At 41.5% G+C, this 25,092-nt stretch overlaps 1 protein-coding gene across 1 annotated transcript in view; it reads left to right on the top strand.

Moving 5' to 3' along the window:
- FCHO2 (FCH and mu domain containing endocytic adaptor 2) overlaps positions 1 to 25,092 on the top strand; it is a 150,449-nt gene that overhangs the window by 110,961 nt on the left and 14,396 nt on the right. The window contains exons 14-22 of the mRNA XM_054987402.1: positions 4,052 to 4,063; positions 5,313 to 5,337; positions 6,685 to 6,727; positions 13,820 to 13,914; positions 14,946 to 15,049; positions 15,130 to 15,259; positions 16,637 to 16,748; positions 17,136 to 17,291; positions 19,714 to 19,846. Of these exons, the coding sequence (XP_054843377.1) occupies positions 4,052 to 4,063; positions 5,313 to 5,337; positions 6,685 to 6,727; positions 13,820 to 13,914; positions 14,946 to 15,049; positions 15,130 to 15,259; positions 16,637 to 16,748; positions 17,136 to 17,291; positions 19,714 to 19,846 (810 nt within the window). The remainder of the gene's footprint in view (positions 1 to 4,051; positions 4,064 to 5,312; positions 5,338 to 6,684; positions 6,728 to 13,819; positions 13,915 to 14,945; positions 15,050 to 15,129; positions 15,260 to 16,636; positions 16,749 to 17,135; positions 17,292 to 19,713; positions 19,847 to 25,092) is intronic.

Below are 25,092 nucleotides of genomic sequence, written 5' to 3'. Positions count from 1 at the left end.
AAATTAGAAAGTTAGGGCTGTTTGTTTTATATTTACCCAGGTCACATTGTGGCCAGTATTGTAGGGTGGCTGTATGAGGTGCATAGAAATCGCCAATGTGGCGGTCAGTATGGCTGGGGATCCTAGTGCTTATGGGGTGAGGGAAGTATGGTGGTGGGGCTAGGTTTTGTATTGGAAGGAGCTGGAGATATGCTCAGACTCCTTCCAACTTTTGCCTCATCCTGAGGGATGTTGGTAGTGGGGCTAGAATTAAGAATAGCCCTCTCACGACATTGCTGTTATGCAATGACAGGTCCATAAATAAGACCGCATCTCTCCAGCAATTTTTTGCAATGGAAAAGGCGGACCTGGTATGTGTGACTTAGACCTGGGTACGGAAAGGTGAAACTGTCACCTTGAAAGAGCTGGACCCCCAAAGATTCTTGATCCATCATCAGTCTTGGGATGGTGGCCAGGGTGGGGTGGGGTGGGGTGGCGATGCTCATTTGAGAGTCTTTCTCCATCAATCTGTTCCCCGCACCAATGCTCTCGGCATTGACTGTGTGGCCCTGACATGGGATGCTGAGGAGAATATAGCCATCTGTCTAGTGTACCGATCACCCAACGCACTGGCATCTGCCTTGCCTGACCTACTGAAGGCAGTAGCTGGCTGGGCTTTGGAACATCCTTGACTTTGGGTCTTGGGTGATTTCAGTATCCATGCCAATGATTCTGCCTCCTCATGGGCCATGGACCTAGTGTCATCCATGGTGGCACTGAGACTCTCTCAGTTTGTTTCAGCTCCCACGTATCGAGCAGGATACATGCTGTACTTAATCTTTGGGATGGAGATCCAGATGGATCCAGATATGCCAATAGCAGTGCCATAGTCAGACCATTTCATCCTGAGGACTCTTCTGGGCACCTGCCCCCCCCCCCACTCAGGCGACAAGTGGATTTATGCTCACCCTCAGGGTCTAATGGATCCTATTGGTTTCCAGAATGCCCTGCGGGATACGATGACCCCTAGTGGCTTGTTAGAAGAGCTGGTAGAGGATTGGAATATCCATCTCTCTGAAGCCGTCAATGAGATCGCCCCCTGTCGCTTTCTCTGTGTCCAGGCAAAAGTAGCCTCCTGGTATACTGAGGAGCTATGGCAGTTGAAACGAGCTGAGACAGCTAGAGTGAGTTTGGTGGCATCAAGAACATCTTACAGGATGCTTATGAAAGCCTATGAGATGGCAGTGAAAGCCACAAAAAGGGATTATTATGCAGCTTCCATTGCATCTGCAAGCTCCTGCCGGGCACAATTGTTTAGGATAATTCGGTCACTAATGTCCCTTTTGCAGGGGAAAAGAAACAATTATTAATTTGGCACTAAGCTGTGAGGCATTTGGAAGCTTTTTTGCGGATAAGATCTTGTTGCTCCGCCGGGATCTGCCAGCAACACTTGAGACAGTATGTGAACTAGAGGCCCCTTGGCCGCCTTCAGGGTTGATATTGGATCACTTCAGGGTACTTTTCCAGGACCAGGTAGATAGGATCCTGTGTTCTGTGAAGCCTACCATATGCCCACTGGACCCGTGCCTGTCATGGCTGGTGAAAGCCAGCGATGCAGGGATCAGGGCCCCCTTAGCTGACATCATTAATCTGTCTTTGGGCTCCAGAGTCTTCCCGGACTCATTGTACACAGTCGACCACGATTTTTTGACTCACCTCCTCGCCACTGTGGGGATCCGTGAGACAGCCCTTCAATGGTTGAGCTCCTTTCTCCATGGTCGGGGACAGAGGGTGGCTCTAAGGGAACAGATGTCCGCCCACCATCCCTTGGTGTGCAGCATCCCTCAGGGAGCGATTCTTTCCCAGATGTTATTTAACATCTATATGTGCCCTCTTGCCTCTATATTGGACTACTGCAACTCTCTCTACACTGGGCTGCCTGTGGGCTTGACCTGGAAATTACAGCTGGTCCAGAATGCAACAGGGACGCTGTTTAGGGCTCACGTCCAACCTGTTACGCCAGCTGCACTGGCTCCCGGTTGAGTTCCAGGTCTGGTTCAAGGTACTAGTCTTAGTATTTAAAGCCCTTCACGGACTGGGACCTGCATACCTACAGGACCACCTCTCCCATTATGCCCCCCACAGGGCATTGCACTCTGCGAATAAACAGCTTCTGGTGGTCACCAGCCCAAGGGACATTTGGATGGCCTTTTCTGCCCTGGCTCTGGCCTGGTGGAACACTCTCCCAATGGAGATCCCGGCTCTGCGGGACCTTTTACAGTTCTGCAGGGCCTGCAAGACGGAGCTGTTCTGCCGGGCCTTTGACTAGGGGCCAGCATTTTGTCCCCTCTTTTGGCTGCCACACCCTCCGCCCTGGAGTTACATTATGGTGGTGCCCATGGTTATGGTGACTCTGTAGTAGCCTGATTTGTTTGGTGGTGCCTGGATTTTTATTCTGTTTGTATTAATGTATATTAATATTGGATTTTATGCTATTTGCAATAATGTTTTATTATATTTTAACAATATATTTTGTTGGAAGCTGCCCTGAGCTTGCTCACGGGAAGGGTGGGGTATAAGTTGAATAAAATAAATAAATAAATCTAGTGATTCAATCATTTTTCTGCTAACAGCCCACACCCTCCTCCTGTGGGTAAGTAAGCTTGGTATTCTCCCATGTGGGACTGCACAGGGGACACAAGGATGAAAACAAGGTTGCACTTGCCTATAAGTTGTTCATCTAGTGTCTTCTGTGCAGGCACACATTCCTCCCTCTTTCCCCACTGTGGGCTGTTACATCAGCCTGTCTTTTCCATGGCAGTGAAGGGGAGAATGAGGGAGGAATGCCCCCCCCCTCCCCAGGTATGGTTTGAGCAGGAAAGATTAGCTTGCTCTGAAGGGAGAAGGAGCACTGCACACGCTTATGAAAGCTCTAGAAAGTCTTGTTAGAATCCTGCCCAGACCCATGTGTACCTGTGCAGAAGACACTTAATGATCAACAGTTACAAGTAAGTACAACCTTGTTTTTTTGTATATCAGGTTTTGGAATTATGGAAGTAGAGCTTCCATAATTGTTCTTTTCATAGAACATATTAAGGATACAAAAGGTCAGTAAAGCCATCTTTCTTTTGAGAGAAGTGAGAAAACTACCTACATAGGTTAGCATGCTCTGTTATGTTCAGAAACCAGTCACCTAGTTACTGAATGTTTGTGTTACTGATTTGTACTGTGCAGCCTGATACTCAGTATTCCTATAATAATGAATACAGATTGTAGGAAATGGACTCTAAATGGAGATCATCTAATGTATTAATTGTGCCAATTTGAACATTTAATTCTGCCAGTAGATTTTTGTGTTTCGTAAATGTGTGTACCAAAACCTTTGTCTGACATAGTGCTTTCCCTTGCTGTCATGCAAACTGTAAGGCTTTGTTGGATTCCTACACTTCTCTAATGTCCTCAGAAAAGTGAGGACTCAAAGGAAAAAAAGTCAGAGCTTATTACTGTGATGTATACCATCATATAACTTAACTGGTAAGTACAGCTTGAATTGAGAAGGTATCTGGCTGCCACTGGGAATCTCTCAGTCTAAGGTGGCTTTTAGTTATTGGAAGGGAAAGCTAAAATTCCCGAAACCAGTTCCCAGATTTCAACATCCTATTCCATCTGTGCCTTGGCAGGCTGGCTGTCTCTGCAAACTTCATTTCCCAGCTTTCTACAGATAAGGGTTTAAAGCTGTTCATGTTTAAAGTGTTTCTAGTAATTGGAGTATATGGAATTTACATGTCAAATTTCAGCTGCCTAGATGTTTTAAAAGTACCTTGACTATTTATATATTCCCTTCAGTACAACCAGTGGTCTGTGGATGCTGTACTGCTGTGGTATGAGAGATTAATGAAAAAAGTTAGTGGGATTTCAGAGAGTGCCTGCTTTAATGCTAAAACTATCATTTATGCACAGGATTGTTAGATTTCAAATTGTAACTTGATATGTTGAAAAGTACAATAGTAAATATATAGAACCTTTTGTAATTATCTCTCCTTCTCCCCCACCTTTATTTTTGCTGAATCAGAGACATAGTCCTGTAAGTATTAAACTGTATTTGACTAACAATATTACATTCTTAATAAAAACTGTGGCCTGGTGACTGTAGTTAAATCTATGCAGTTTTTCATGATGATGTGCATCTTACCCATAACTAATACATTAACATTGAAATCCTAAGCAGAGTTACTCCAGTCTAAGCCCACTGAAATCAATGGATTTCACTGTAAATTTGTTAATGTTAATCTGGTGCCATGAAGTAGTTGAAATTTTGGGCTGCAATTTCCATGTCTTGGCATTCAGACAGGAAATACTTCCCTAGCTGCACTGGAAAACTCATTCTGGTTTTGGTTATTATAAAAGGTGAAGGAAAAGGAATCTCAGCTTTCCAAGATGTACCTGTATTGCATTAACAAGTATTCCACAATCTTTTAAACTCATCTTTAAGCTTAACCTGCAATGATACATCTCACTTGAAAAAGACTTTTTGCCACACATTGTCTTCCCCTTTTTTCATTCTTATTCTTTCTTCTCTGCTTTTGTCTACCTTATTTCTTCTTTTCTTCCCTACTCCACCCGCACTTACATTAAAAATGTAAGCAAAAATGAAAAGGGTTGTGATACTGTTATTGCAACCCACTTTAGATTAGGACACAGCTTTGATCAAGCTTAACTGGTGAAAACAAGTGTATTAAAACACATATCAACCAGTCATAAATAAAATCTGGTGCAAACTCACAATAATTGTTCCATGCCTTGCTATATGGCCATATGAATCAGTCCTCTGTCAGTTTTAGAGAAGCTGATTCATCTTTATTTTCCTTCCCTATCTCTTCTTGATCAGGAATATACTTTCATGTCAGCTCAGTACAGGGGTCTCATGGTAGCTGTTCATTGTTTGGTCCACTGCACTCAAATCTGATGTGTGTGGAAAATTACTTCAGGTAAATGTCTTGTCACCTCATTGTTGCAAGTTGTTACAAACAGTGGTTTATCACAGAGTGAAAAGAAAGATCTAACTGGCAAGTCACATAGACCATTATACAGCAGTGCAAGCAACCACCAGTAAATGGACATCTTTCAGGAAATAGTCTTCTGTTTATTCTGTCATGCTCCAAACTAAACTCTGAGAGATCTGTCACATATATTGTAACTTGCCTCTTCCAGTTCCTTCATATGCTAATCCTAGTTTCTGGCATTAGTTTTAAATCTGTTTCCAGTTTCAGCCACCCTCCTAATTTAGGAAGAAAACCGTTGTTTGCTGAGCTTGTTTAATGTTATCTTTACAGGCACAAATGAACCGAAACTCATCTAGTAAGTATGAAATCTATGACTCTTGGATATTCCTTACATTTACATCAAATTTATGCTTACTGTTGTTAAAGTATACCTGAATAATCATGATAGGTAGCCATGTTAGTCTGTCTGTTGCAGTAGAAAAGAGCAAGAGTCCAGTAGCACCTATAAGACTAACAAAATTTGTATGATTTTATGAATAATCATGTTTCTTATGAACATAAAGCTTATGATATGGATCTGTGTATTGAAACTCAAGTTTCTTATATGTGTGAGGTTTAAAAAACGTTTTAGAGAAGGGCACCATTCATTCCCTTAATTTTAAAAACTTGCCTATCTTATGGTATATTTGTTCTCTAAAAATCTAGAGATCTCTATAATCATTTTAACAAAATGGCATTATATTATTACGGCTGTAATGGGACCTGTAAATGATTTGACACTAAAAATAGTGTTGCTTATCTAGTCTTAATGCTTAGAACCTGGATTTAGGAACAGGGATTCTCTATATTAATTTCAACGATATCTACCTCATTTAGCATACAAAACACTATATTTGTCTTGTTGATCTTCCTACAAACCTTTTAATACAAGTCATCAGTAATAAACTATTAAGCTCTGGTTGTCAGTAGTTGCTGGTTATTGTGAATAGGATTAGTCTTTACTGGAACAAAATACATAAAAGATGTGAGAGAAGTCTATGCATTTCTAACAATATTCCAGTGTTACACTATGGTATATAAGTTTTGACCAACTGACTGGCAATAGCTCTATTATACTGCCAGGTAATGGTCAGATCTTATCTCCTCTGTAGTAATTTTTATAGGAGGGTGTTCTGTTAGTTCAAAAATACATATAGTTTGTCTTCGAATGATCTATTAGGGCTATATTTCATGTGACAAATCCATATGGAAGTAACTATTGCTGTACGAACTAGTCAAGTGTATATGTTCATCACAAGTGAAGCTTCAAATATGGGATTCTTATTTTAATCCCTCTTCCTTCTTGCAAGGATGAACCCTAACTTCCCTGAACTTCCTCCTAATTGCAGCTCTCTTAACTTCAGGATTAGCTTCCTAAAGAGACATAGGAAACTGCAGCTTGAATGGGAGACAGGAAGCTGTAAGGTTTGGAGAAGCATGACAGAACATAGCTGAAAGGCCAACATTTAGTAAAGACTATATTCTTCTCTGTCATAAGCAAATCTTAGAAAATATGGCAAAATCACATTATTCATGTGCTTGCCATTTCACTTTGACACTTTGGAATTATGTGTGTTACCACTTTTCCGCTTAGAGAGGTGTCTTAAAGTTGACTGATTTTGGTAAATATCTTATCTATCAGTTGTCATATCTTTTTGATTAGGTGAAGAATTAACAAAATTGAAACTTTCTCTTTCATCTAATGAGTAAGTTTAATTCTTTATGTTTATTTTTATGTGAAGATCATGGAATATTGGGGGGGGGGGTTCTCAGATTATTTTTTCGCATTGCAAGTTTCAAATGTCACTGCCAAGGCCTGAGTTTCTGTGGCCCATAACATTTAAATTAATGTCTTATTTTAAAACTCAGTTGATTCCTCTTCACTCAACTTCTGGGTGTTCTGTCACCACAGACGGGGTTTTTTTGTGCGTATGATCATTTTAATTTATGTTATGTCAAAAGACTGAAATATTTTGTACTAAAATCATTTAAATGTGTATATATACCACTTGTAATGTAAATCTAGTATTCATATCTGTGCACTGAATTGCAGCTGATACTTACAAAGTTTGATCATCTTATACTTAATCAAGAGAGTAGGAATGTAAATTGCTTTGTATTGCCTTCTAAAGCCAAAAGAGTCTTATCAGCAACCATAAATACAAACACATGAATTTAAAAATCAGTCCAGATTCTCCAAGGTCATACTGGCAAAATAATCGCTTGGCTGCAGGGCAAGATGGAAAATAAATGGTTAACTTAATAGCAGTACATGGCTTTTCTTTCTAGAATACTGTTCTCATGCCATTGTATATGAAAAGAAAAGCTAGACCTGAAAGGCTGTTATACTTTAAGTGTATATCTTGTTCTAGCTGAAAGTGTATGTAATTTTAAACTAGAAAGTTGCAGGTAATGGTAGTTAGAATGCTTGTCATATTATAGTAAAAAATGTGGGGTAATCAGAGGGAGCATAATTGAGTCTTCTTTTGACAAAAGATAACAGAATACAAACGTTCAACATCTGGAGCTAAATGTGTCTTATGCAGGGAAAAATATTTCTTCTTCATGACCTCTACTTTCACGCACACAGCTTCTGTGCCTGTGCTGAAGCTGTTTTGTAACATTTTGGAGCTCTAGCCAAAGAATTGGTGCTCAAATCCCTTCCCACAAGGCAGCGTACTGCCTCCCTGAGTGTGTCTTATAGGGGTGTGCAGGGCCAGGGTGATTCAGGTTTCCCAATTCGGAATACCCAAATCGGGGAAAAGATCTGGAATAAAGGGAATTCTGAAGCAGCAAGCCGCTTCGGAATACCCAATTCGGAAAGATTCAGGTTTGCTTCTTAAAGATTCAGCCGTTATTTTCAATGGGGAACATGCTCCAGGGTTTCCAGGAGCCTGGGGGGGGGCATTTTCTTTAGGAAGTGAACCAAACTTGGTGGGGACCTTCTTCTAACTCTCCTTTAACTACCCCCCAAGTTTCAGAACAATTGGACTTTGGGGGACCATGTTATGACTCCCCAAATAAGGTCCCCCCATCCTCCTCCACTCTCCATTATTCCCTTTGGGGGACAACATGATCTTTCTAGGAGGCTGGGGGTGGCATTTTGCAAGCAAAATGCACCCAATTTTCAGGGGACCTGCTCCTACCTGTCCTACCGTGCCCTCCCCCAAGTTTCAGGGAGTTTGCAATTTGTGGGGCCATGTTAGGGCCTCCCAAAGAAGGTGCCCCTGTCCTCCCCCACTCTCCACTATTCCCTATGGGGGAAAACAAAGGCCTTTTTTCTAGGTGGCTTGGGGTGGCATTTTGCAAGCAAAATGCACCCAATTTTCAGGGGGCCTGCTCCTACCTCTCCTACCATGCCCCCCAAGTTTCAGGGAGATTGGACTTTGGGAGGCCATGTCATGGCCCCCCAAAGGTGGTTCTCCCAGCACACTATTTTATTTCTACTGTGGGGGAGACTTCCACACAGCAGAAACACATGGATTGCGGCTGCCAATGGCCACAGCCACAGCCCGGCTACACTACACACACCCAAAGCAACCCATCAGAACCACATCCCCCCCCCTCCCCAAACCTAACCACTCCTGCAGTAACTGGCCAGCCACTCTCCATTGGTTCCTGTTATTGGAAAATCCAGACTCTCACAGCAGGAACACATGGAATGTGACATCCATGGCCACAGGCATAATCCCCCTTTCAATCTACCCCCCAACAGCCCCACAGACCCAAAGACATGCTCCCCCAAGTTCCCTACCACCCCCAGAGCAGGCTGGCCAGCCGCTCCCCATTGTTCCCTATGATGGTAACTAACCTTCACACTAGAGAATAACACACAAACACACATTGAATCAAGTTCCAAAAAAAATATTTTTTAGCTTTCAGTTACAGCTTTAAAGGCACACTAGTGTGACACATCACAACAGTCTCCCACACAATAGTACCACAGTTTACCTCAAACCAGAGAATCACAAAAACACAATTACTTGCAAAAACACTTAATTTTTTTCTTGGCTTTAAGTTACACAGCATGAAGGCGCAACACAAGACATCACAACAGTCTCCCACATAATAGTACCTCAGCTAACTTCAAACCAGAGAATCACAAACACACACACAGTTTCTTGCAAAAACACTTTATTTCTTGGCACAACATGAAGGCAAGCATCCATTCCTCCCAAAACAAAATGAAAGGGGGGACACTCTTGCAACTTAGTCCAGCAGAACCATTGTCATTTCCTGCAGCTGGGCTTTCAGTTCAGCCAGTGGGGAAACACCACAGAGCAGAACAGTACCTAGCCACAAGCACAATACAATGGCATTTGCGGAGCACAGTTGCAGAGTCCCCCACCCCCCCACCCACACACACACCAGCTTCAGGCTGAACTGGAAACCACCTGTGAGGCAGTGATGTATCCTTCATCATCAGCTGCCCCCCAGTCGCACCATCCCTACCTGCCCCACTCCTCCCCTACCCCTTCAACATGAACATTTTAATAGCATGCAACAACATTAAATAGCAACATAGCTAGTTTGTCTGCTACTCTGCGTTTCTTGCTGTAAGTCGCTAACCTGTCTCTCCCTCCAGTGGCAATCAACATTTCTGGGGCATGTTATTAATTATCAGAATAAATTTGTGCCCACAGCACAAGAAGCACCGCCTGGTGTTGCCTTTTCAGGTGGTTCCTCATTCCAGATGCGGAGACTTGGTTCACATCCCTGCCACAACTGATCCGTTGCCTACAATGCCGGCACTGGGCAAACCAGAGATCCTCCGTTCTCTGGAAGTGATTCCAGATATCTGAGGTAACGGGGGTCCCACGCTGCACATGGGAGGCGCTTACGGGCCTCCCAGCAGACATCTCCTGTGAGGTGCTCATGCCAGACACACTGTGTCCCACTCTTGACTGGGCAGTTGGAGATGGATGAGGATGAAGGGGCCGAGATGTGGGCTTTTCCACCACAGTCTCTTCCTCCAGCACCCTCTCTTCCTGTACAGCCATGAGAGGCCTGCTGCTGGCCTCAGAGAAAACAGGGGAAGACTGCCCAGCAGGGGGTTCCTCCTGCAGTTCCTCCAACATCCACTAGGTCCCTGAGGTGAGCATGAGGGACAGAAAAGTCACATGCCCCACATCCATTCCAGGAGACACCACATGCTGCCCCTCCTCCAGCAGCTGGGTCTCAACTGCTGGAGGAGGGGGAGCCTCAGCAGCAGGCCTCCGCCCAGTGCCAGTCCCTATCTCAGACACCTAAGTTTGGTGTGGCCCTCCAGCAGCTGCCTCAGGAAAGAGGGTCTTGCGAACCCTCTTCCTGTCACCAGAAGCCAGGCTGGTGAATGGAAGCAGCACAGGGGAGGGCCTCCTTCACTCAGATGTGGGGATAGCCGTAGCACTCCCCCTCCCCTCCAGACTTTCCTCTAGCCTTTCCTATCAGCCATTCGGGGCCCCTCTCAGCTTTCCTATCAGCCATTCTTTCCCCTCCTTGAACCTACACTAACTACCCATTGTTAAGTGTTTAAGAAAGAAACCGAAATTAATTTACAATGCAGTTTTAAAACCTACTTGCCTATTTCTAAATCTATGTTTCTTGTGGCTCTATTACTAATGGAGATGGTCAACTAAATATCTTTTTAAACGGCCCTATTTATTTTTGGGAACCTAAACCTACAAAACAGCTGAATTCCTTTTCAGGAATCAAGCTGGCCCTAAACCCCAATATAAAGGAAAGCCTATTAGAAAAAGAGTGCCCAGCCTGGCTCCAAGGGTGCCAGAGATGGGCAGGGAAACCGTACTTAAGGGGGTACTAATAGGTAGCCTATTTATATGAATATATATTTATAATTTGAACAGAACCTGACTCTAACTCTTTTCCTACTGAACCAAATTTAATGGGGAGAACTACCCTTGATTCCCTATTAATTTAGTTCAGAGGGCAAATATTACAATGAGAGAAGCCTACTGCTAGCCTACCTAACTCATGTCTACTATTTAAATCGAAACTTTTTTCTCTTACCAAACTCACCAAACACTGCTGTAACTGCACAACCAACAAACAGAACAACAGTAACAATTAGCAAACAACAAACCTGAACTTTTAAACAGCAACTATTAGGAACAGCAACTCAAACAACAACTGTAAAATCTGCAAAACAACAACTAACAACAGTAAAAACCACCTAAACCCCCAAGCCAGCCCCCTCTGAACCCCAAGTCCCCTACACACACACAGCAAAGAAGCAATAAGCAAATTAAATTGAAATTAAAAACTCAGGCCCAACCACTTAAACACAGCAATTTAAACCAGAACCCCCAAGCAAGCCCCCTCTTAATCACATACCCACAACTCCAACAGAGAGAGACACACTTAAACACACACAGAGAGAGCAAAGAAGCAGTAACCAAATTAAATTGAAATTAAAAACTCAGGCCCAACCACTTAAACATACAGCAAATAAAATCAGAACCCACAAGCAAGCCCCCACCTGAACCCTACCTACAACTTATACACACACACAAACAATACCAGTTCCCTTCCCCCAAAAAACAGCTGGAACAGAACTCAAACACTCAACACTGAACTTTTAAACCAACTCAAACCAAGAACAGTTCTCCCCCCCAAAACAGCTGGAACACAATTCAAACACCCAACAATAAACTTGAAAAACAATTCAAACAAGGAACAGTCCCTCCCTCACCAAAAAGTTAAAAAAAAAAACCTCAAACTCCCAACACAGCAAACTTTTATAACAATCTAAACAGGAACAATCCCCCCCCCAACCAAAAGCAGAAACAAAACCTCAAACTCCCAACAGCAAACTTTTGAAACACAGTCAAGAGAAACAGTTCCCCCCAGTCAAGCCCCTAACCCTAAACCTTTGACCCCGCAACAGCTAATTGAAAATAAAAGCCCCAATTAAACTCTAAAGTTTAACCCTTTAATCCAAGACCAGCCTCCCCCCAACAAATGCCCCACCAGAAGCTGCTTAACAAAGGCCCTCCCCCCCACACAAAAAGATGCAAGAATCCCCCCCAAAATAAAGATTAATTTAAATTTTTAAAAAACAATCCCTCCCCTTCTCCCCAGCACTCACCCAGACAACCAAAAAAACCCCTCCCTCCCCCCAGAGAAACCCTTGTGAGTCACAGACTCTCTCACCAATCCTGCTGTCCAACAATGGTCAGGCAGGCAAGCAGCGAATCCTCCAGATGAAAATGTCCTCCCTCCTCCTCAGTGAAGCAGGCCAGCCAAAATGGAGACAGAGAGTCTCTATGGGAGTCTCTCTCAGTCTTTTTAGGCCAGGAACATAATGGAAGCTGGCCCAAAGGCCAGCCTCTATTTTAAATCCCCTGCTGCATCTCCTTCCAGAGAATCCATTGGCTGGAAAAAGAATGCAGCAGTGGGATTGGACACTCCTAACTCCCCCCTCCCTTCCCTGATCCACTCCCTCCCTCCTCTTGCACTCACTGAACCCTCCTCACCCCTCCAACCTGTAAATTAGGCAGGAATCTCAGCAGACTTTGCTGGCTGCTTGCATTGCATTGCAAGCAGCCAGCAAAGTTCTGAAGCTAATCCAAGCTTCCCACCTTTTTTTACAAGATGGGAGGGGTTAGGAGAAGGTTGGAGTGAGTCACTCACTCCTTCTCCCCACTCCCCTCTCCTAAGAAAGCACAGGAAGCTTCATTTAGCTTCAGAACTTTGCCGACTGTTTGCAAATGCCAACAGCTGGCAAAGTACTGCTCCCAGCTGCCCCGAAGCTTTCCAAAGCAATCCAAATCAGGCCCAATTCAGGTTTTTAACCCAAATCGGATACCCAAAGCACGCACCCCTAGAGGACACTTCTTTTCTGATCACCACAGTAGTAGTAGTTCTGAAATTTTTCTCAGGATTAACCTGATTTTTTCCCGTGTTACTTAAGTAACATGGAAAAATGGTTCAGCCCACAATTCTGGTGGCCGTATTTCCACATGATAGTCATCTTATTAATGTTATTGTAAGCCACCAATTCTAGCTGATAGCACAAGATATAAGTTTTTTAAACAAATTAAATAACAGCAGATGCTACATTCCATCTGTTGCACATAAACTTGCTGTGTACAGGGTACTATCTTCTTACTAGTTCATAATGATGTTTTAGAACAGATAGCTATAGACAATGTGGCTACAAAGTTCTAGATTGTGAACGGAAACTGCTTCCTGAATACTATGTTCAGTGGTTGTAGATCTCTGGGAAGAATGCGTATATAAAGATGTCTCCGTAGCTGTTGTGCACTTTGCACTGTTGTGCACTGAACTCGACCGTGTGATAAAGAATGTCTGGAATAATGAATAGTACCTGAATTGTTGGTACCTGCAACAAATTATTCACGCCAGGTCCAGTGGTTATCTTCCACGCCTGAGGCTTTTATCTGAATACCATGGCCTGATACTCATCAAGGTCACCTCATCCTTCAAGACATATGCAAAGAGGCAAACGTCTCCTGAAAGAGATTTCATAACTAATTCTAGATTCATGTTCACCAAAACTGCTTCTGTATGGGTACAGAAGTTATATGAGGGTGACGACGTTTTGAAGAACATCAGTTAGAGATACATATTCATAATTCCTTTTCTTAGTTACCATTTAGAGTTTGAAATAACTAGTTTTTGTTTTTACTTTGATTACAGTAATGTACATGAGAAAATATCCTTTTTGAAAATATGCATATTCAAGAACATCAGTTACCATAGCACTGAAAATAGTTCAGTAACTTGTAGTTGGACATGTGTGACTTACTTCATTTTCTGATGAACTTCTAAAATAGGAAGGGGACCAATGATCTCTGGGCATGGGACCCACTCTTTAGAAACTCTGGTGACTCATCCTCCTTGACCTCAACAATATCTTCATCTTCATCAGGTACGTTATTATTGCTAGAAAATAATTTGTGGTATTTTATATTTTAACAAATATTTTTTGATAAATGTACCATGGAAATAAACACAGAGAATTACAGTAATGTCTGTATTACTAATTTGTACTTTTCCTAATAAAATTATGGAGTGTTTAGAAAAGACTATTATAAGGTAGAAGTACCTAATAAAGATGTTTTACGTTCCTCTGTAAACATACTCTGTGACTGTACAAAAATTGATGTGAAGAATTTTATTTAAGAGCATATTGTTGGTGTACCCAATCTAGATCAGAGTTACACATTCTTAAGTAGCACTGGCTTTACCTCATGTTAAATGCACCTGTGCCCAAAGTTATCCTGTTAGTTTGTCTTAATAAAAGATAACTGTGTGGTCGGTGTACACACATCATCTGGTTTGAAAAATAAAGGCAACGTCTGCTTTTTGCAATTTAATTTAATACCCAGTGTTTCCTGTTGTACCTAGTTTCCCAAATCCTCGCCCACCCAACAACTAACTACATTTGAAGATCATTTTATTCTGTGTGTCCTATGTGTATCTGAGAATCCATTGATTGCTTGAGCTGTGATGGCAGTGGGGAGAGGTGGGCATGCCATCACATGCACATGGAAGAAACATGTGGAAACTAAGGATATACACTTAGTTATGTTTTATTGCATTTTTATTGAAAACACTTTGTGTAATAATGGTCAAATAAAAGTAATGTTTTCATTTTGTGCTCAGGACGTAGTCAGAATGGTGTACTAAACTCTCCTTAATTCTTGTGAATTTTGTCTTTTGAAACCTAATTTAGCACAATCTCTTTCACACCTTGTATCCTATCTAACTATTGTATATCAAATTTCATCAGTACCTCAGGTAAAAATGGGGATTTGCCACCCATTAAGAAATACGCTTTCTGCAGTAAGCTACTGTTAGATTATCTTTATATTCCAATAACAGCAGTGCCAGAATATTATTGAAATGTTCACTGTTATTTCTCTAATAATATGTTGATATCTCATTATTTCTTTCCAGCAAGGCCAACAACCCCTCTTTCTCTGGGTGCCTTAGTGCCTCCTCCAAGACCAACTTCCAGACCAAAGTTGCCTACAGGGAAGCTCAGTGGAATTAATGAAATTGTAAGTGTATTTAGACTTAACTGTATTGAACTTTATCTTTCTTGCCTGCATATTTTAATGCTCCTAAATTTTATTTTAAGCCAAGGCCTTTCAGCCCTCCTTTGACCTCCAATTCCAGTCCACCTCCTCCAGCTCCGTTGGCACGTGCAGAGAGTTCCTCCTCAATATCCTCTTCTGCATCATTAAGTGCAGCAAATACACCTACAGTTGGTAAGAGACTTCCATCAATTGTTAATCCTGTAGTAGCACATAATTTTTTTTGAGCTTTTGAAAAATATAAATGCCATTTATTAGCTTGTTATGTGGAAGAGTATGTTTATTGCTGATATTTGTTCACTTCAGATATAACTAGAAAGTGGAACTAGAGCTGGTTTTGGAAGTGTCACATCACCTGATTACAAGATATATATGCAGTGGTACTGTCACAATCAGACAAACTTGTATATATTGTATGAAAGGCCACATTTCGGCAGAATTTTGAAGCTACCTATGAAATAAATTACAGGAAGTAGAAATGAGGCATCAGTTATTTTAAACAGTTGTTTCAAACTGGCCTTTCTGTAACTCCTGCCTTTCTATTGCTTTAAATGAAAATAGATTCATGTGAGCTCTAACTCACAAAGCCTTATGCAGGAATAACTTGCTAGCTTTTAAGGTACGACTGGGCTTCTGTTTAATTTTGCTGTAACAGAATAGCTTGGCAACCCATCTAGAATTATCATCTTCTGAATTCATTTCCATGCACTGTTGTATATTTTTATTGTTTGGATGATGACTTTTATATTTGTGTAAGTTGTCGAAGGGACTCTTTGTATTTTAATAAATGTTAGCATTCATGCTCAGCAGCTGAAAATAATCTTTCCTGTAACATAATAAAAGAACAGTCCCAGTTGCCTGAAGTAGTTGAAGATATGAACAGCGATTTAAATTTTTATATCATAAAGTGTGTTATGCATGTTTAATTGATTTTGTGTATCTGTTCTGGCTTCATGAACACTAATATGCTCATGGAACTGCAGTGCCTGGAGCAATTTCCATGTTACTTTCAATTTAAAGAGCCATTCCATAGATGCAAATACAAGGAATATAAATTAATGAAGGCCTATTCATGAATGTAAGAGATCGCTGTGTGTATCTAAGGCACAGATATCTGTATAGATTGGGATGCTTGCTTTTATGTTCCTGTCAGAACATGCTAAATCTGCTTTTGGGTAGGTTGATTGGTTTATATCTTCTTGGTTAAGATGCCACAATCCAAAATTATTTTCCTGAAACCATCACAGGTAAAACTGGAGTGACTGACTTTATTGATGGAGTCTAACTCTCAAGATTTTGTATATACTTGATTTGTGCTTTTTGGTCAAGATTTATAGATCCAGATGATTCCCTGTTTATATAAGCATTCAGTAGATACACTTTTGATCTGGCATAGTTACATATTTGAATTCCAACAACTCTAGTTCACTGTGCTAAATTTCTTAGCATCACTTAGGAGGCAAATGTTTTATGAAAATTTTAGACCAAGTCACCCGTATTTGAAGTTACTAATACTATTAAGATTAACCATATAAACTCTGTGTATTCTAGGTGTTTCACGTGGTCCTAGCCCTGTCAGCCTTGGAAACCAGGACACGTTGCCTGTTGCAGTAGCTCTTACTGAGTCTGTTAATGCCTACTTTAAAGGAGCAGACCCTACAAAGTTAGTTTAAGACATTCACTATTATGTTTTGCTAAGTAATGTGTAGTACGTTTGGGGGAGTACCTTACAGATGGAAGTGTGTTTCACGTGTTACTGGCCTGCTTGTTATACCTGGATCTGCAAAAGCCTTGCAATGCCAGTTTGTAAGCTCTTTGGTTTAATTTGGTGAACATTCTTGTTGTATAAAAAAAAAATCCCACCAGGACTTCATTGCACACATTTTTGTTGCAGTAGTTTAAAAATCATGTCATAAATAAACAGGTTTAATTAATCATACATCATCTGGTATTAGCTTTCAATTGAAATGTGTTCTGAGTTGTTGCATATTTTTCTGAATGAAGCATGTATAATGGGTTATAAAAGAAATGTTTTCATATCTATCTTTAGGTGTATTGTGAAGATCACTGGTGATATGACAGTGTCATTCCCAAGTGGAATTATTAAAGTCTTCACCAGCAATCCTTCTCCAGCTGTGCTCTGCTTCAGGGTAAAAAATACAAGCAAACTAGAGCAGATTCTTCCAAATGCACAACTTGTATACAGGTTTTGTATTTTTTTATATAATAGCAAACAATCTAATATGTTCATGTGTTTTGTTACAAAAGGATCTTATATAAAAACTCTCTCTGTAGCCCTGTTCACACTGAATATGCTTTATTAAACCGCACTCTGTATTTTTTGTTTTGTTTTTCAGTGCTGTTAATTCAGTTCTCTTCTTATGTATGAAAGTTTCATGTTTCCACTGGAGTTGCACTAGAAAATATTTAGTATTTATTATTGATATTCTGCCTTTATCACTAAGACTCATTACTTAATGTAAATCACTGCAATCAGTATGATCAGCAGTATAAGACTGAGATTGCAGAAATTTGACATAAGGCATAAGTATTAATCATGGCATGTTAAACAATGCAAGGAATGGTATTAAGTAGAAATATAATACAGTGAGAGCAAGATTAAAACATACAGCAACAAATAATACAAATTAGTAGTGTAGTCCACAATCCCATTCCCTCAATTGAAGTATCTTCTTAAATTGTTCTGTTATAATACAGCCCTATTTCTTGTATAAAATTGCCCTCCTGAACAGTTCTATTTTACATAGTCTGTGGAAAGCCAACAATGTGGGAGTCTTACTGATCTCCTCTGGCAGGCCATTCCATAGGGTGGGGTCCACTACAGAAAATGCATGTTGTTGGTCTTGCCCATTTGCAGGGTAGCAAATGAGTGTTCCGATGAGTGAAGTTATTGTGGCAGGGCATAGGAGAGACAGTCCTTCAGATAAAAGAGTTCAAGGTTGTGAAGGGCTTTGTATGTGATAGCCAGAACCTTGAATTGTACTAATGGGCATCCTATAGAGTGACTGCAGAATAGGTGTAATATGCATGTTCTGCCTAGTCTTGATAATCACCAAGATGTGGTATTCTGCACTAATTCGAGTTTCAGAGATAATTTTGAGGGGAGACCTATATAGAGTGCATTACAGACATCCAGTCTCGATATTACTATGGCATACATCCAGGTGCCCAAGTCAAGAAGGTTATCTTCTCGGCTAGACCAAGTTGGAAGAAGACCTTTTTGCAGCTGCATTAATTTGCTTCTCCAGAGGTAATACTGGCTCCAGAGTAACCCCTAGTCTTTTGCCTGAGTCAAGAAGGGTCAGCTGAACCTCATTAAAAGCGAAGGAACGCAGTTTCCTTCAAAATCTCTGCCTTCCCAACCAACATCACCTCAGTCTTGTTAGGTTTCAGTTTCAATTTTTCCCTCAGCTATTTAACCATGGCAGTCAGGCAGCACAGGTCTTCTAGTGTATCGCCTGGAGATTTTGAGAGAGAGCTGGATGTCATCAGCATACTGATGGCATCCAGTTTCAGAAGTACTGATGATTTCTCCTAAGGGACTTTTCATAGAGATCACACAGCATGGGGGATAACATGTAAACATTTTGTCACGATATTTGAAATAATGATGGAGAATGCATTTTCCTCCATATAAATAAAACGAGCTATTATAAGCCTCTTTATGGCTTATGATAGGAAGGAGGCATCACCCCTAGCATGAGCAGTAGCTTAAAATATGCTTGAGACAGACTGTTACCTAAATCTGGAGATAAAGGAAGATATAAATATTTTGAATAAATAATTGTATTTGACAAATGCTGATGTCTAATAGGTACTAATGTGAATTATTAAAGTTTCTGTGCCAAGTGCCTCTATCATTGAGCGATATGCGTTTGCCCTCGGAGTTTAAAACGAAACACATTGTACTCTAGAGGCCTGTGCAAAAATTTTATTTTTGCAGTATTTATTTAAAAGTAAATTAGATTTATCTTGGGAGTTGGGATACTTTCCCTTAGTCCCCAAGATAGCTTCCAGTAACATGGTACAGTAGTCAAGGTATAAAATGCCATTCGAGTACAAACTCTGATACATAATGTATTGCAGCAGAACATTTTATTTTCAGTGCTAATATATATTAGTATTGTCAGACTTGAGAGCATTTGCCAATGTAGCTGTTTGTAACTTAAGTTTTTTAAATGTTTTGTGTTATTTGTAACCTTTACAACAAGCCTGTAAGAAAGGTCAGTCGTATTACCATGTTTGCATGTAAGGAGATTGGGACAGAGAAAGGTGGGACACCGAGTGAGTTCACAGCAGTGTTGAGATTCAACCACATACTTCCTTTTTCTAGTTTGATTCTTAGCCACTGTGTTACGCCAGCTCTCAAACACAATGCTGTAAGAAATAAATTCTGTAGTAGTGCTCATGCATTCATGTGCACAAGTTCTTTGGATTTAGTTTTTTCTGAGAGAAGGCACTATCTTCATGCAGAAGCACATCTTTGGATCCAACCCACAGAAGCAGCTAAAGTTATCACACAGATTTGTACTGTTTCTAGTTTTGTAAACATCTGCAATATGTAAAAGAAGCTAAAGCCTGTGTTTTCAATCTTGATTTGCACACAGTGATGCATCACAAAGTGATTCCAATACAAAGGATTTTTGGATGAACATGCACGCTGTCACAGTCTACCTCAAGAAATTATCGGAACAGAATCCCTCTGCTTCTTATTATAATGTAGATGTTCTAAAGTATCAGGTATCTTTATTTTTATGTTTTGGTTGTAGTAGCTAAAGAGAGTTTTTAGTATCTTTAAATGTATTTTCTGTTAGAAAAGAAGTATCATCAATAATCTTTACTTTTTTTGCAGATCTGTATCACCATTGACTCTCTTTTCTTGATTAATATATTAAAACATTTCCTTTGTGGCATTTCTTGATTAATGTATTAAAATATTTTCTTTGTGGCATTTGTAGAAATGTTCTGGTATTTTTGTAGTATTTCTATTTAAGATCTATATACTTCTGATCTTAGCTGTCCTCTTGGCTGAAACTGTTGGTTTATTTTTGGTGAGATAATGGTAAAAATGAGGATGAAACAGACAATACTGAACAAAAAATGTGCAGTGTAGGCTGCTGCTGATATTTTGAAACTAGGAATTAATCATAATGACTTAAACCCTAACCACTAAGAATAGAACAGAAATAGAATTTCTGATGGCTACCCAACTTTAATGAGCAAGTTTTCAGAGGAGAGCAAGACACTTGAGAAGTGGCAGACTGGTAAAGATCCCTTTTGTTGTCGTTCAGGTTGGCTTGCATCCAAACTAATATATAATATCCAAACTCATCTAAAGATAATTATTTCGTAGTAACATATGGATTGCATGGACATTTTGCAGCAGTATGGTTAATTTCTTACACATTGTGAATTAAGCCTTTTTTACTGAGGATGTTGTCCAATACCAGGCACATAGTGGAAGCTAGATAGCTTTACCAACTGGAAAGCAAGGTGTTTAAGTGCCAAGCATGAGCAGTCATTTGCTTGCAAATCACATAATTTAGCGTTCTTTGTTCCAAAAGGAAAAGCATAGAAACCCAGTTGATTGTTTGGTAAACAATTAAATTTTTTTGGCTCATGGGATTTTGATGAAGAAAAAGGTGGCCACACCAAGACAAAACAAAGATGAAGAGACAGTGCAGAGGAAAAGGAATCTAATTTGTCATTGTTCTTCTGTCCAGTTCCACATTGGGACTGCACATGTGCAGGCCAGCCACAGAAAATTTCATTAGCTCCCCTCAAAGTCTGTAAGGGGGTCCTCCGCCTCCAATGCACATACCCAGAGGTTTTACTGCCGAAAATGCAGATAGTGAGGCGGAGCACCCCTATTTCTCTGTTTTTCTTTTGCTGCCGTTGAGAGAGGTTCTTCTTAGCTCTACTCCTCACTTACCACAATTTCTTCACTCCTGTGTAATCTCATCATGTTTCAAAAGTCACTTTTAAAAAAATGTTTGCAGAGTATCTGGTGAAATGCACAGTGTATCAGGATGCAGACATTGCTAGAGGTTCACGCCAAAAGCCAGAAGTGACAGTGCTGCTTGGCTCAAAGCAGCGTTATAGGAGAAAGTTTTTTTCTGTTCAGATACACTAGCAGCAAAGTCATCTGCCGTGATAGAGCCACCAGCCCAATTTGAACCATCACCTCCGGATCTGAGGGCCAGATCTTCACATCCGAACAAGAAGTGTCAGCCATGGGTTCTGACTAGTCTCCCATCAGATTCCCATTCGACAGTGAGTGATCCCCTGCCTGACCACTTTCCTGAGTGCAGGAAATGTCACTCACCGGATTTAGCTCGTCAGGAATGTTCCACCTCCGAACCAGCCTAAGCATCAAGAATGGTCAGCATCTGCTACCCAGAGTAAATGTAGCCACTCGCCATCCCTGGCTCAATCTGCCACAAGTCATCCACATGCACCTCTTATGGTCACATATCAGCTTTTCATGGTATGTGTGAGTGTGTATTATGTACCATCAAGTCGCCTCCAACCTATGGCAACCCTATGAAGGAAAGACCTCCAAAACATCCTATCATTAACAAACTTGCTCAGATCCTGCAAACTGGAGGACATGGCTTCCTTTATTGAGTCAAGCCATCTCATTTTAGGTCTTCCTCTTTTCCTGCTGCCTTCTACTTTTCCTAGCATTGTTGACTTTTCCAGAGAATCTTGTCTTCTCATGATATGACCACTGTATGATAGCCATCGTTTTGTCATTTTAGCTTCTAGGAAGGATTCAGGCTTGATTTGATCTAGTCCCACTTATTTGTGTATTTGGCTGTCTGTGGTATCCACAAAACTCTCCTCCAGCACCACATTTCAAATGAATCAATTTTCTTCCTGTCAGCCTTTCTTCACTGTCCAACTTTCACATCCATACATAGTAATGGAGAGTACCATAGTTTGGATTATATTGATCTTGGTTCCCAGAGAGACAGCTTTATCTTTAAGAATCTTCTCTACCTCCCTTCATGGCATGCTTAGAACCCAAAAGGTTGTCACTCTTCTCCTGCCCTTTGGCAATTTTTTTTTATACTTGTGGTAACTTCAAAAACGGGGCTTATCTGTGTCCTCCATTAAAATGCACTTAGCTGCCATTTTAACTTTTCATGAGAAGGTTGATGACAAGACAGTTTTCTCCCACCACATTACTAAACATTTTCTCAAGGGTATCTTTAATACCTTTCCTCTAAGAACATCTCCCGTTCCACAATGGAGTTTCCCTCTGGTTCTCTCTCAACTAATGTTGTGTGTGTGGTGCCCTCAAGTCATAACTGATTTATGGTGACCCACAGCTGGAGTTTTCATGGCAAGAGACTATCAGAGGTGGTTTGCCATTGCCTGCTTCTGCAACCCTGGTCTTCATTGGAGGTCTCCCATCTAATTGCTAACCAAGGCCAACCCTGCTTAGGTTCTGAGATCTGATGAGATCAGGCTCACCTGGGCTATCCAGGTCAAGTCAGGGCCTCAACTAATGTTACGTTACCACTTTTTGAACCCATGCATGCTTGCCCTCTTTTCCCATTATCTTGGAAAGTGTTTCTGGTTGCTATAATTTTGGCCAGGCAGGTGGGAGAGCTCGCAGCCCTTCAGGTTGACCCTCCATTTACTCAGTTCTTTCCAGAGAAAGTTGTCTTCCCCAAGGTGGAGTCAAAATTTGAGTTTCAACAAAAGTTATATTACCTGTATTTTTCCCAATGCTACTTCTGAAGCAAAATGTATCTTACACAAGTTAGATATGAAAAGGGCTTTATTGTATTACTTAGACAGAACAAAGGGTATTCGTAAATTCAGATCCCTTTTTGTCTGTTATTTTGGACATCATAAGGATTTTCCAGTGACCTCCCAAACTTTAGCCAGATGTCAGGCTGCCACGAGGTCTTCAGCTGACACCTTTGTAAAGCACTACTCCGTCAACACAAATGCCAGAAGAGAGTCAGCAGTGGGAACAGCTGTCCTTCATTCCTTGTTTGGCTGATCCACTCACACCCACCTCTATTGGGGAGTAGCTCGCTATACTTCCAGTGTGGAACTGCACAGAAGAACTACGGCAAAACCAGGATAGCACTTACCTTTAACGGTTGTTCGTCAAGTGTCTTCTGTGCACGCACACATTCCCTCCCTCCTGCCCCATTGTGAGTGTGTTTACTTTTATTGTTTCTTGCCTCTGGCAGCTCAGGAAAACTCTGAGAAATAGGGATGCCCTGCCTCACTACCTGTGTTTTCAGCAGGAAAGCCCCTGCACATGTGCAGTGGAGGTGGAACGCCCCCCTACAGACTTTTAAGAGCTAAAGAAATGTATCCGTTGCTGGCCTGTGCATTCACAATCCCAATGTGTGCCTGCACAGAAGACGTTTGATGACCAACAATTACAGATAAATGCGACATGTTTAATTGTATAACCCCTACACATTTAGCATGCAGTTTCATCAGGGGAATCTTCGAGATTCTTTTATTCCTGTATATACACTTTAGCAGAGTCACTTTGCTAAATCTGAAAGAGTCCCCCTGACGAAGCTGCGAGTGAAATGTATAGAGGTTGTACAATTATTAAAAATTCTTTTTCCTCTGCACCTGTTGTCTCTTCATCGTGGGATTTTGCACAGAGGATGTCTACTCAGCTTTACTTATGTATGTTTTTAACAATTTTTTTCTCGGACAATCTAGAGCATCCTCTGAACCGTCGGTTTTCTAGTTCATCTATTGACGGTTCCTTTTTTCTGATTAACTCAGGAATCATTCTTGAAGTTTGGTTTGTAATACTCAGGGCTTCTTTTCTGGGGAAAGAGGTGGGGGAACTCACACCTGGGACTCCCAAGAGGAGGTGCCACACCTCTCACTACATGCGTGCGCACACAGCAGACACGTGCTTCCAGGCCTATGGAGGTGTTAAGGGATTTTTAGGAGCCCTCTGTGTGAGCACATTTGAACAAAAGACACACACACAAGAGGCAAATTTGCCTCGGTGGGCAGATTCTTTCTCCTTAACTGTAGAGATGGAAGTACAGGTCAGCTTACCTGAATGTCTTGTTGATCAGGTGAAGCTCAAGACCAAAACGCAACAAGATACAGTAACAACCGTCTGTTGCCTACAGGCCTATGGTTTCCTAATCAATTTTCAGAAAAGCTCATTACATCCCAGTCAAAACTGGAACATCTGGGAGTCTCGGTAGACTCAACGTGCAATTCCATCTTCCTAATGGAAACAAGAACAAAGAGAATAAAGGAGATGCCGCAAACAGTCATCAAAGCCAGGTTCTTTTCCTTGATGACCCTTGCAAAACAGATGGGACTACTAATCGACACTATCCAGCAAGGTCTACTACACACAGGATCACTCCAACAAATATAAAATCTAGCCTTGTATGGTACTGCAGCCTGACACTGAAGCAGATCCAGTGGCCGCCTCGGGAGCGTGCCTGTGCTCCAAGAGGGGCCCAATTTGGGCTAAATCGGGCATGAATCAGCCCGGAATGGCTGCTGCATCGCAGGGGAGCACTCCCGCACTCAGCAGTGGCCGTATCTGGGTCTATGATCTATGGATCAGTGGCCCAGATCAGGTGCGCAACAGCCTGGTATGGGCTGCTGCCGCCGCAAGGGACAGAAATACACACCCCAGGCAGTGGCCCAATCCTGGCTGTTTCAGGCCTGATCCTGGCCATTTCAGGCCTGAATTGGGCCCAAAGGGGCTCAAAATGCCCAGGATCAGGCCGATGCCAGGCAGGAGAGTTTTCATCTGCTCAACAGAGGCCCAGTTCTGGCCCTAAACAGCTTGGATCAGGCCCTGCTGCAGCCTGATCCAGCCGTTTTGGGCCCGATCCTGGCCATTTTGGAGCCTGCCAGCCACACAGGAAAGCCCCACAGGGAGATTGGCAACCCTAGTGAACTTTGAGAAGAAGACTGAGAGGTGCATTTGACCTCAGGACCTCAGGACACATTCAATGACT

Source organism: Eublepharis macularius, chromosome 8 (genome assembly GCF_028583425.1).
Source record: "Eublepharis macularius isolate TG4126 chromosome 8, MPM_Emac_v1.0, whole genome shotgun sequence".
NCBI lineage: Eukaryota > Metazoa > Chordata > Lepidosauria > Squamata > Eublepharidae > Eublepharis > Eublepharis macularius.
The sequence above is the reverse complement of the archived record's forward strand: the minus strand, read 5'-3'. Positions and strand labels throughout refer to the sequence as shown.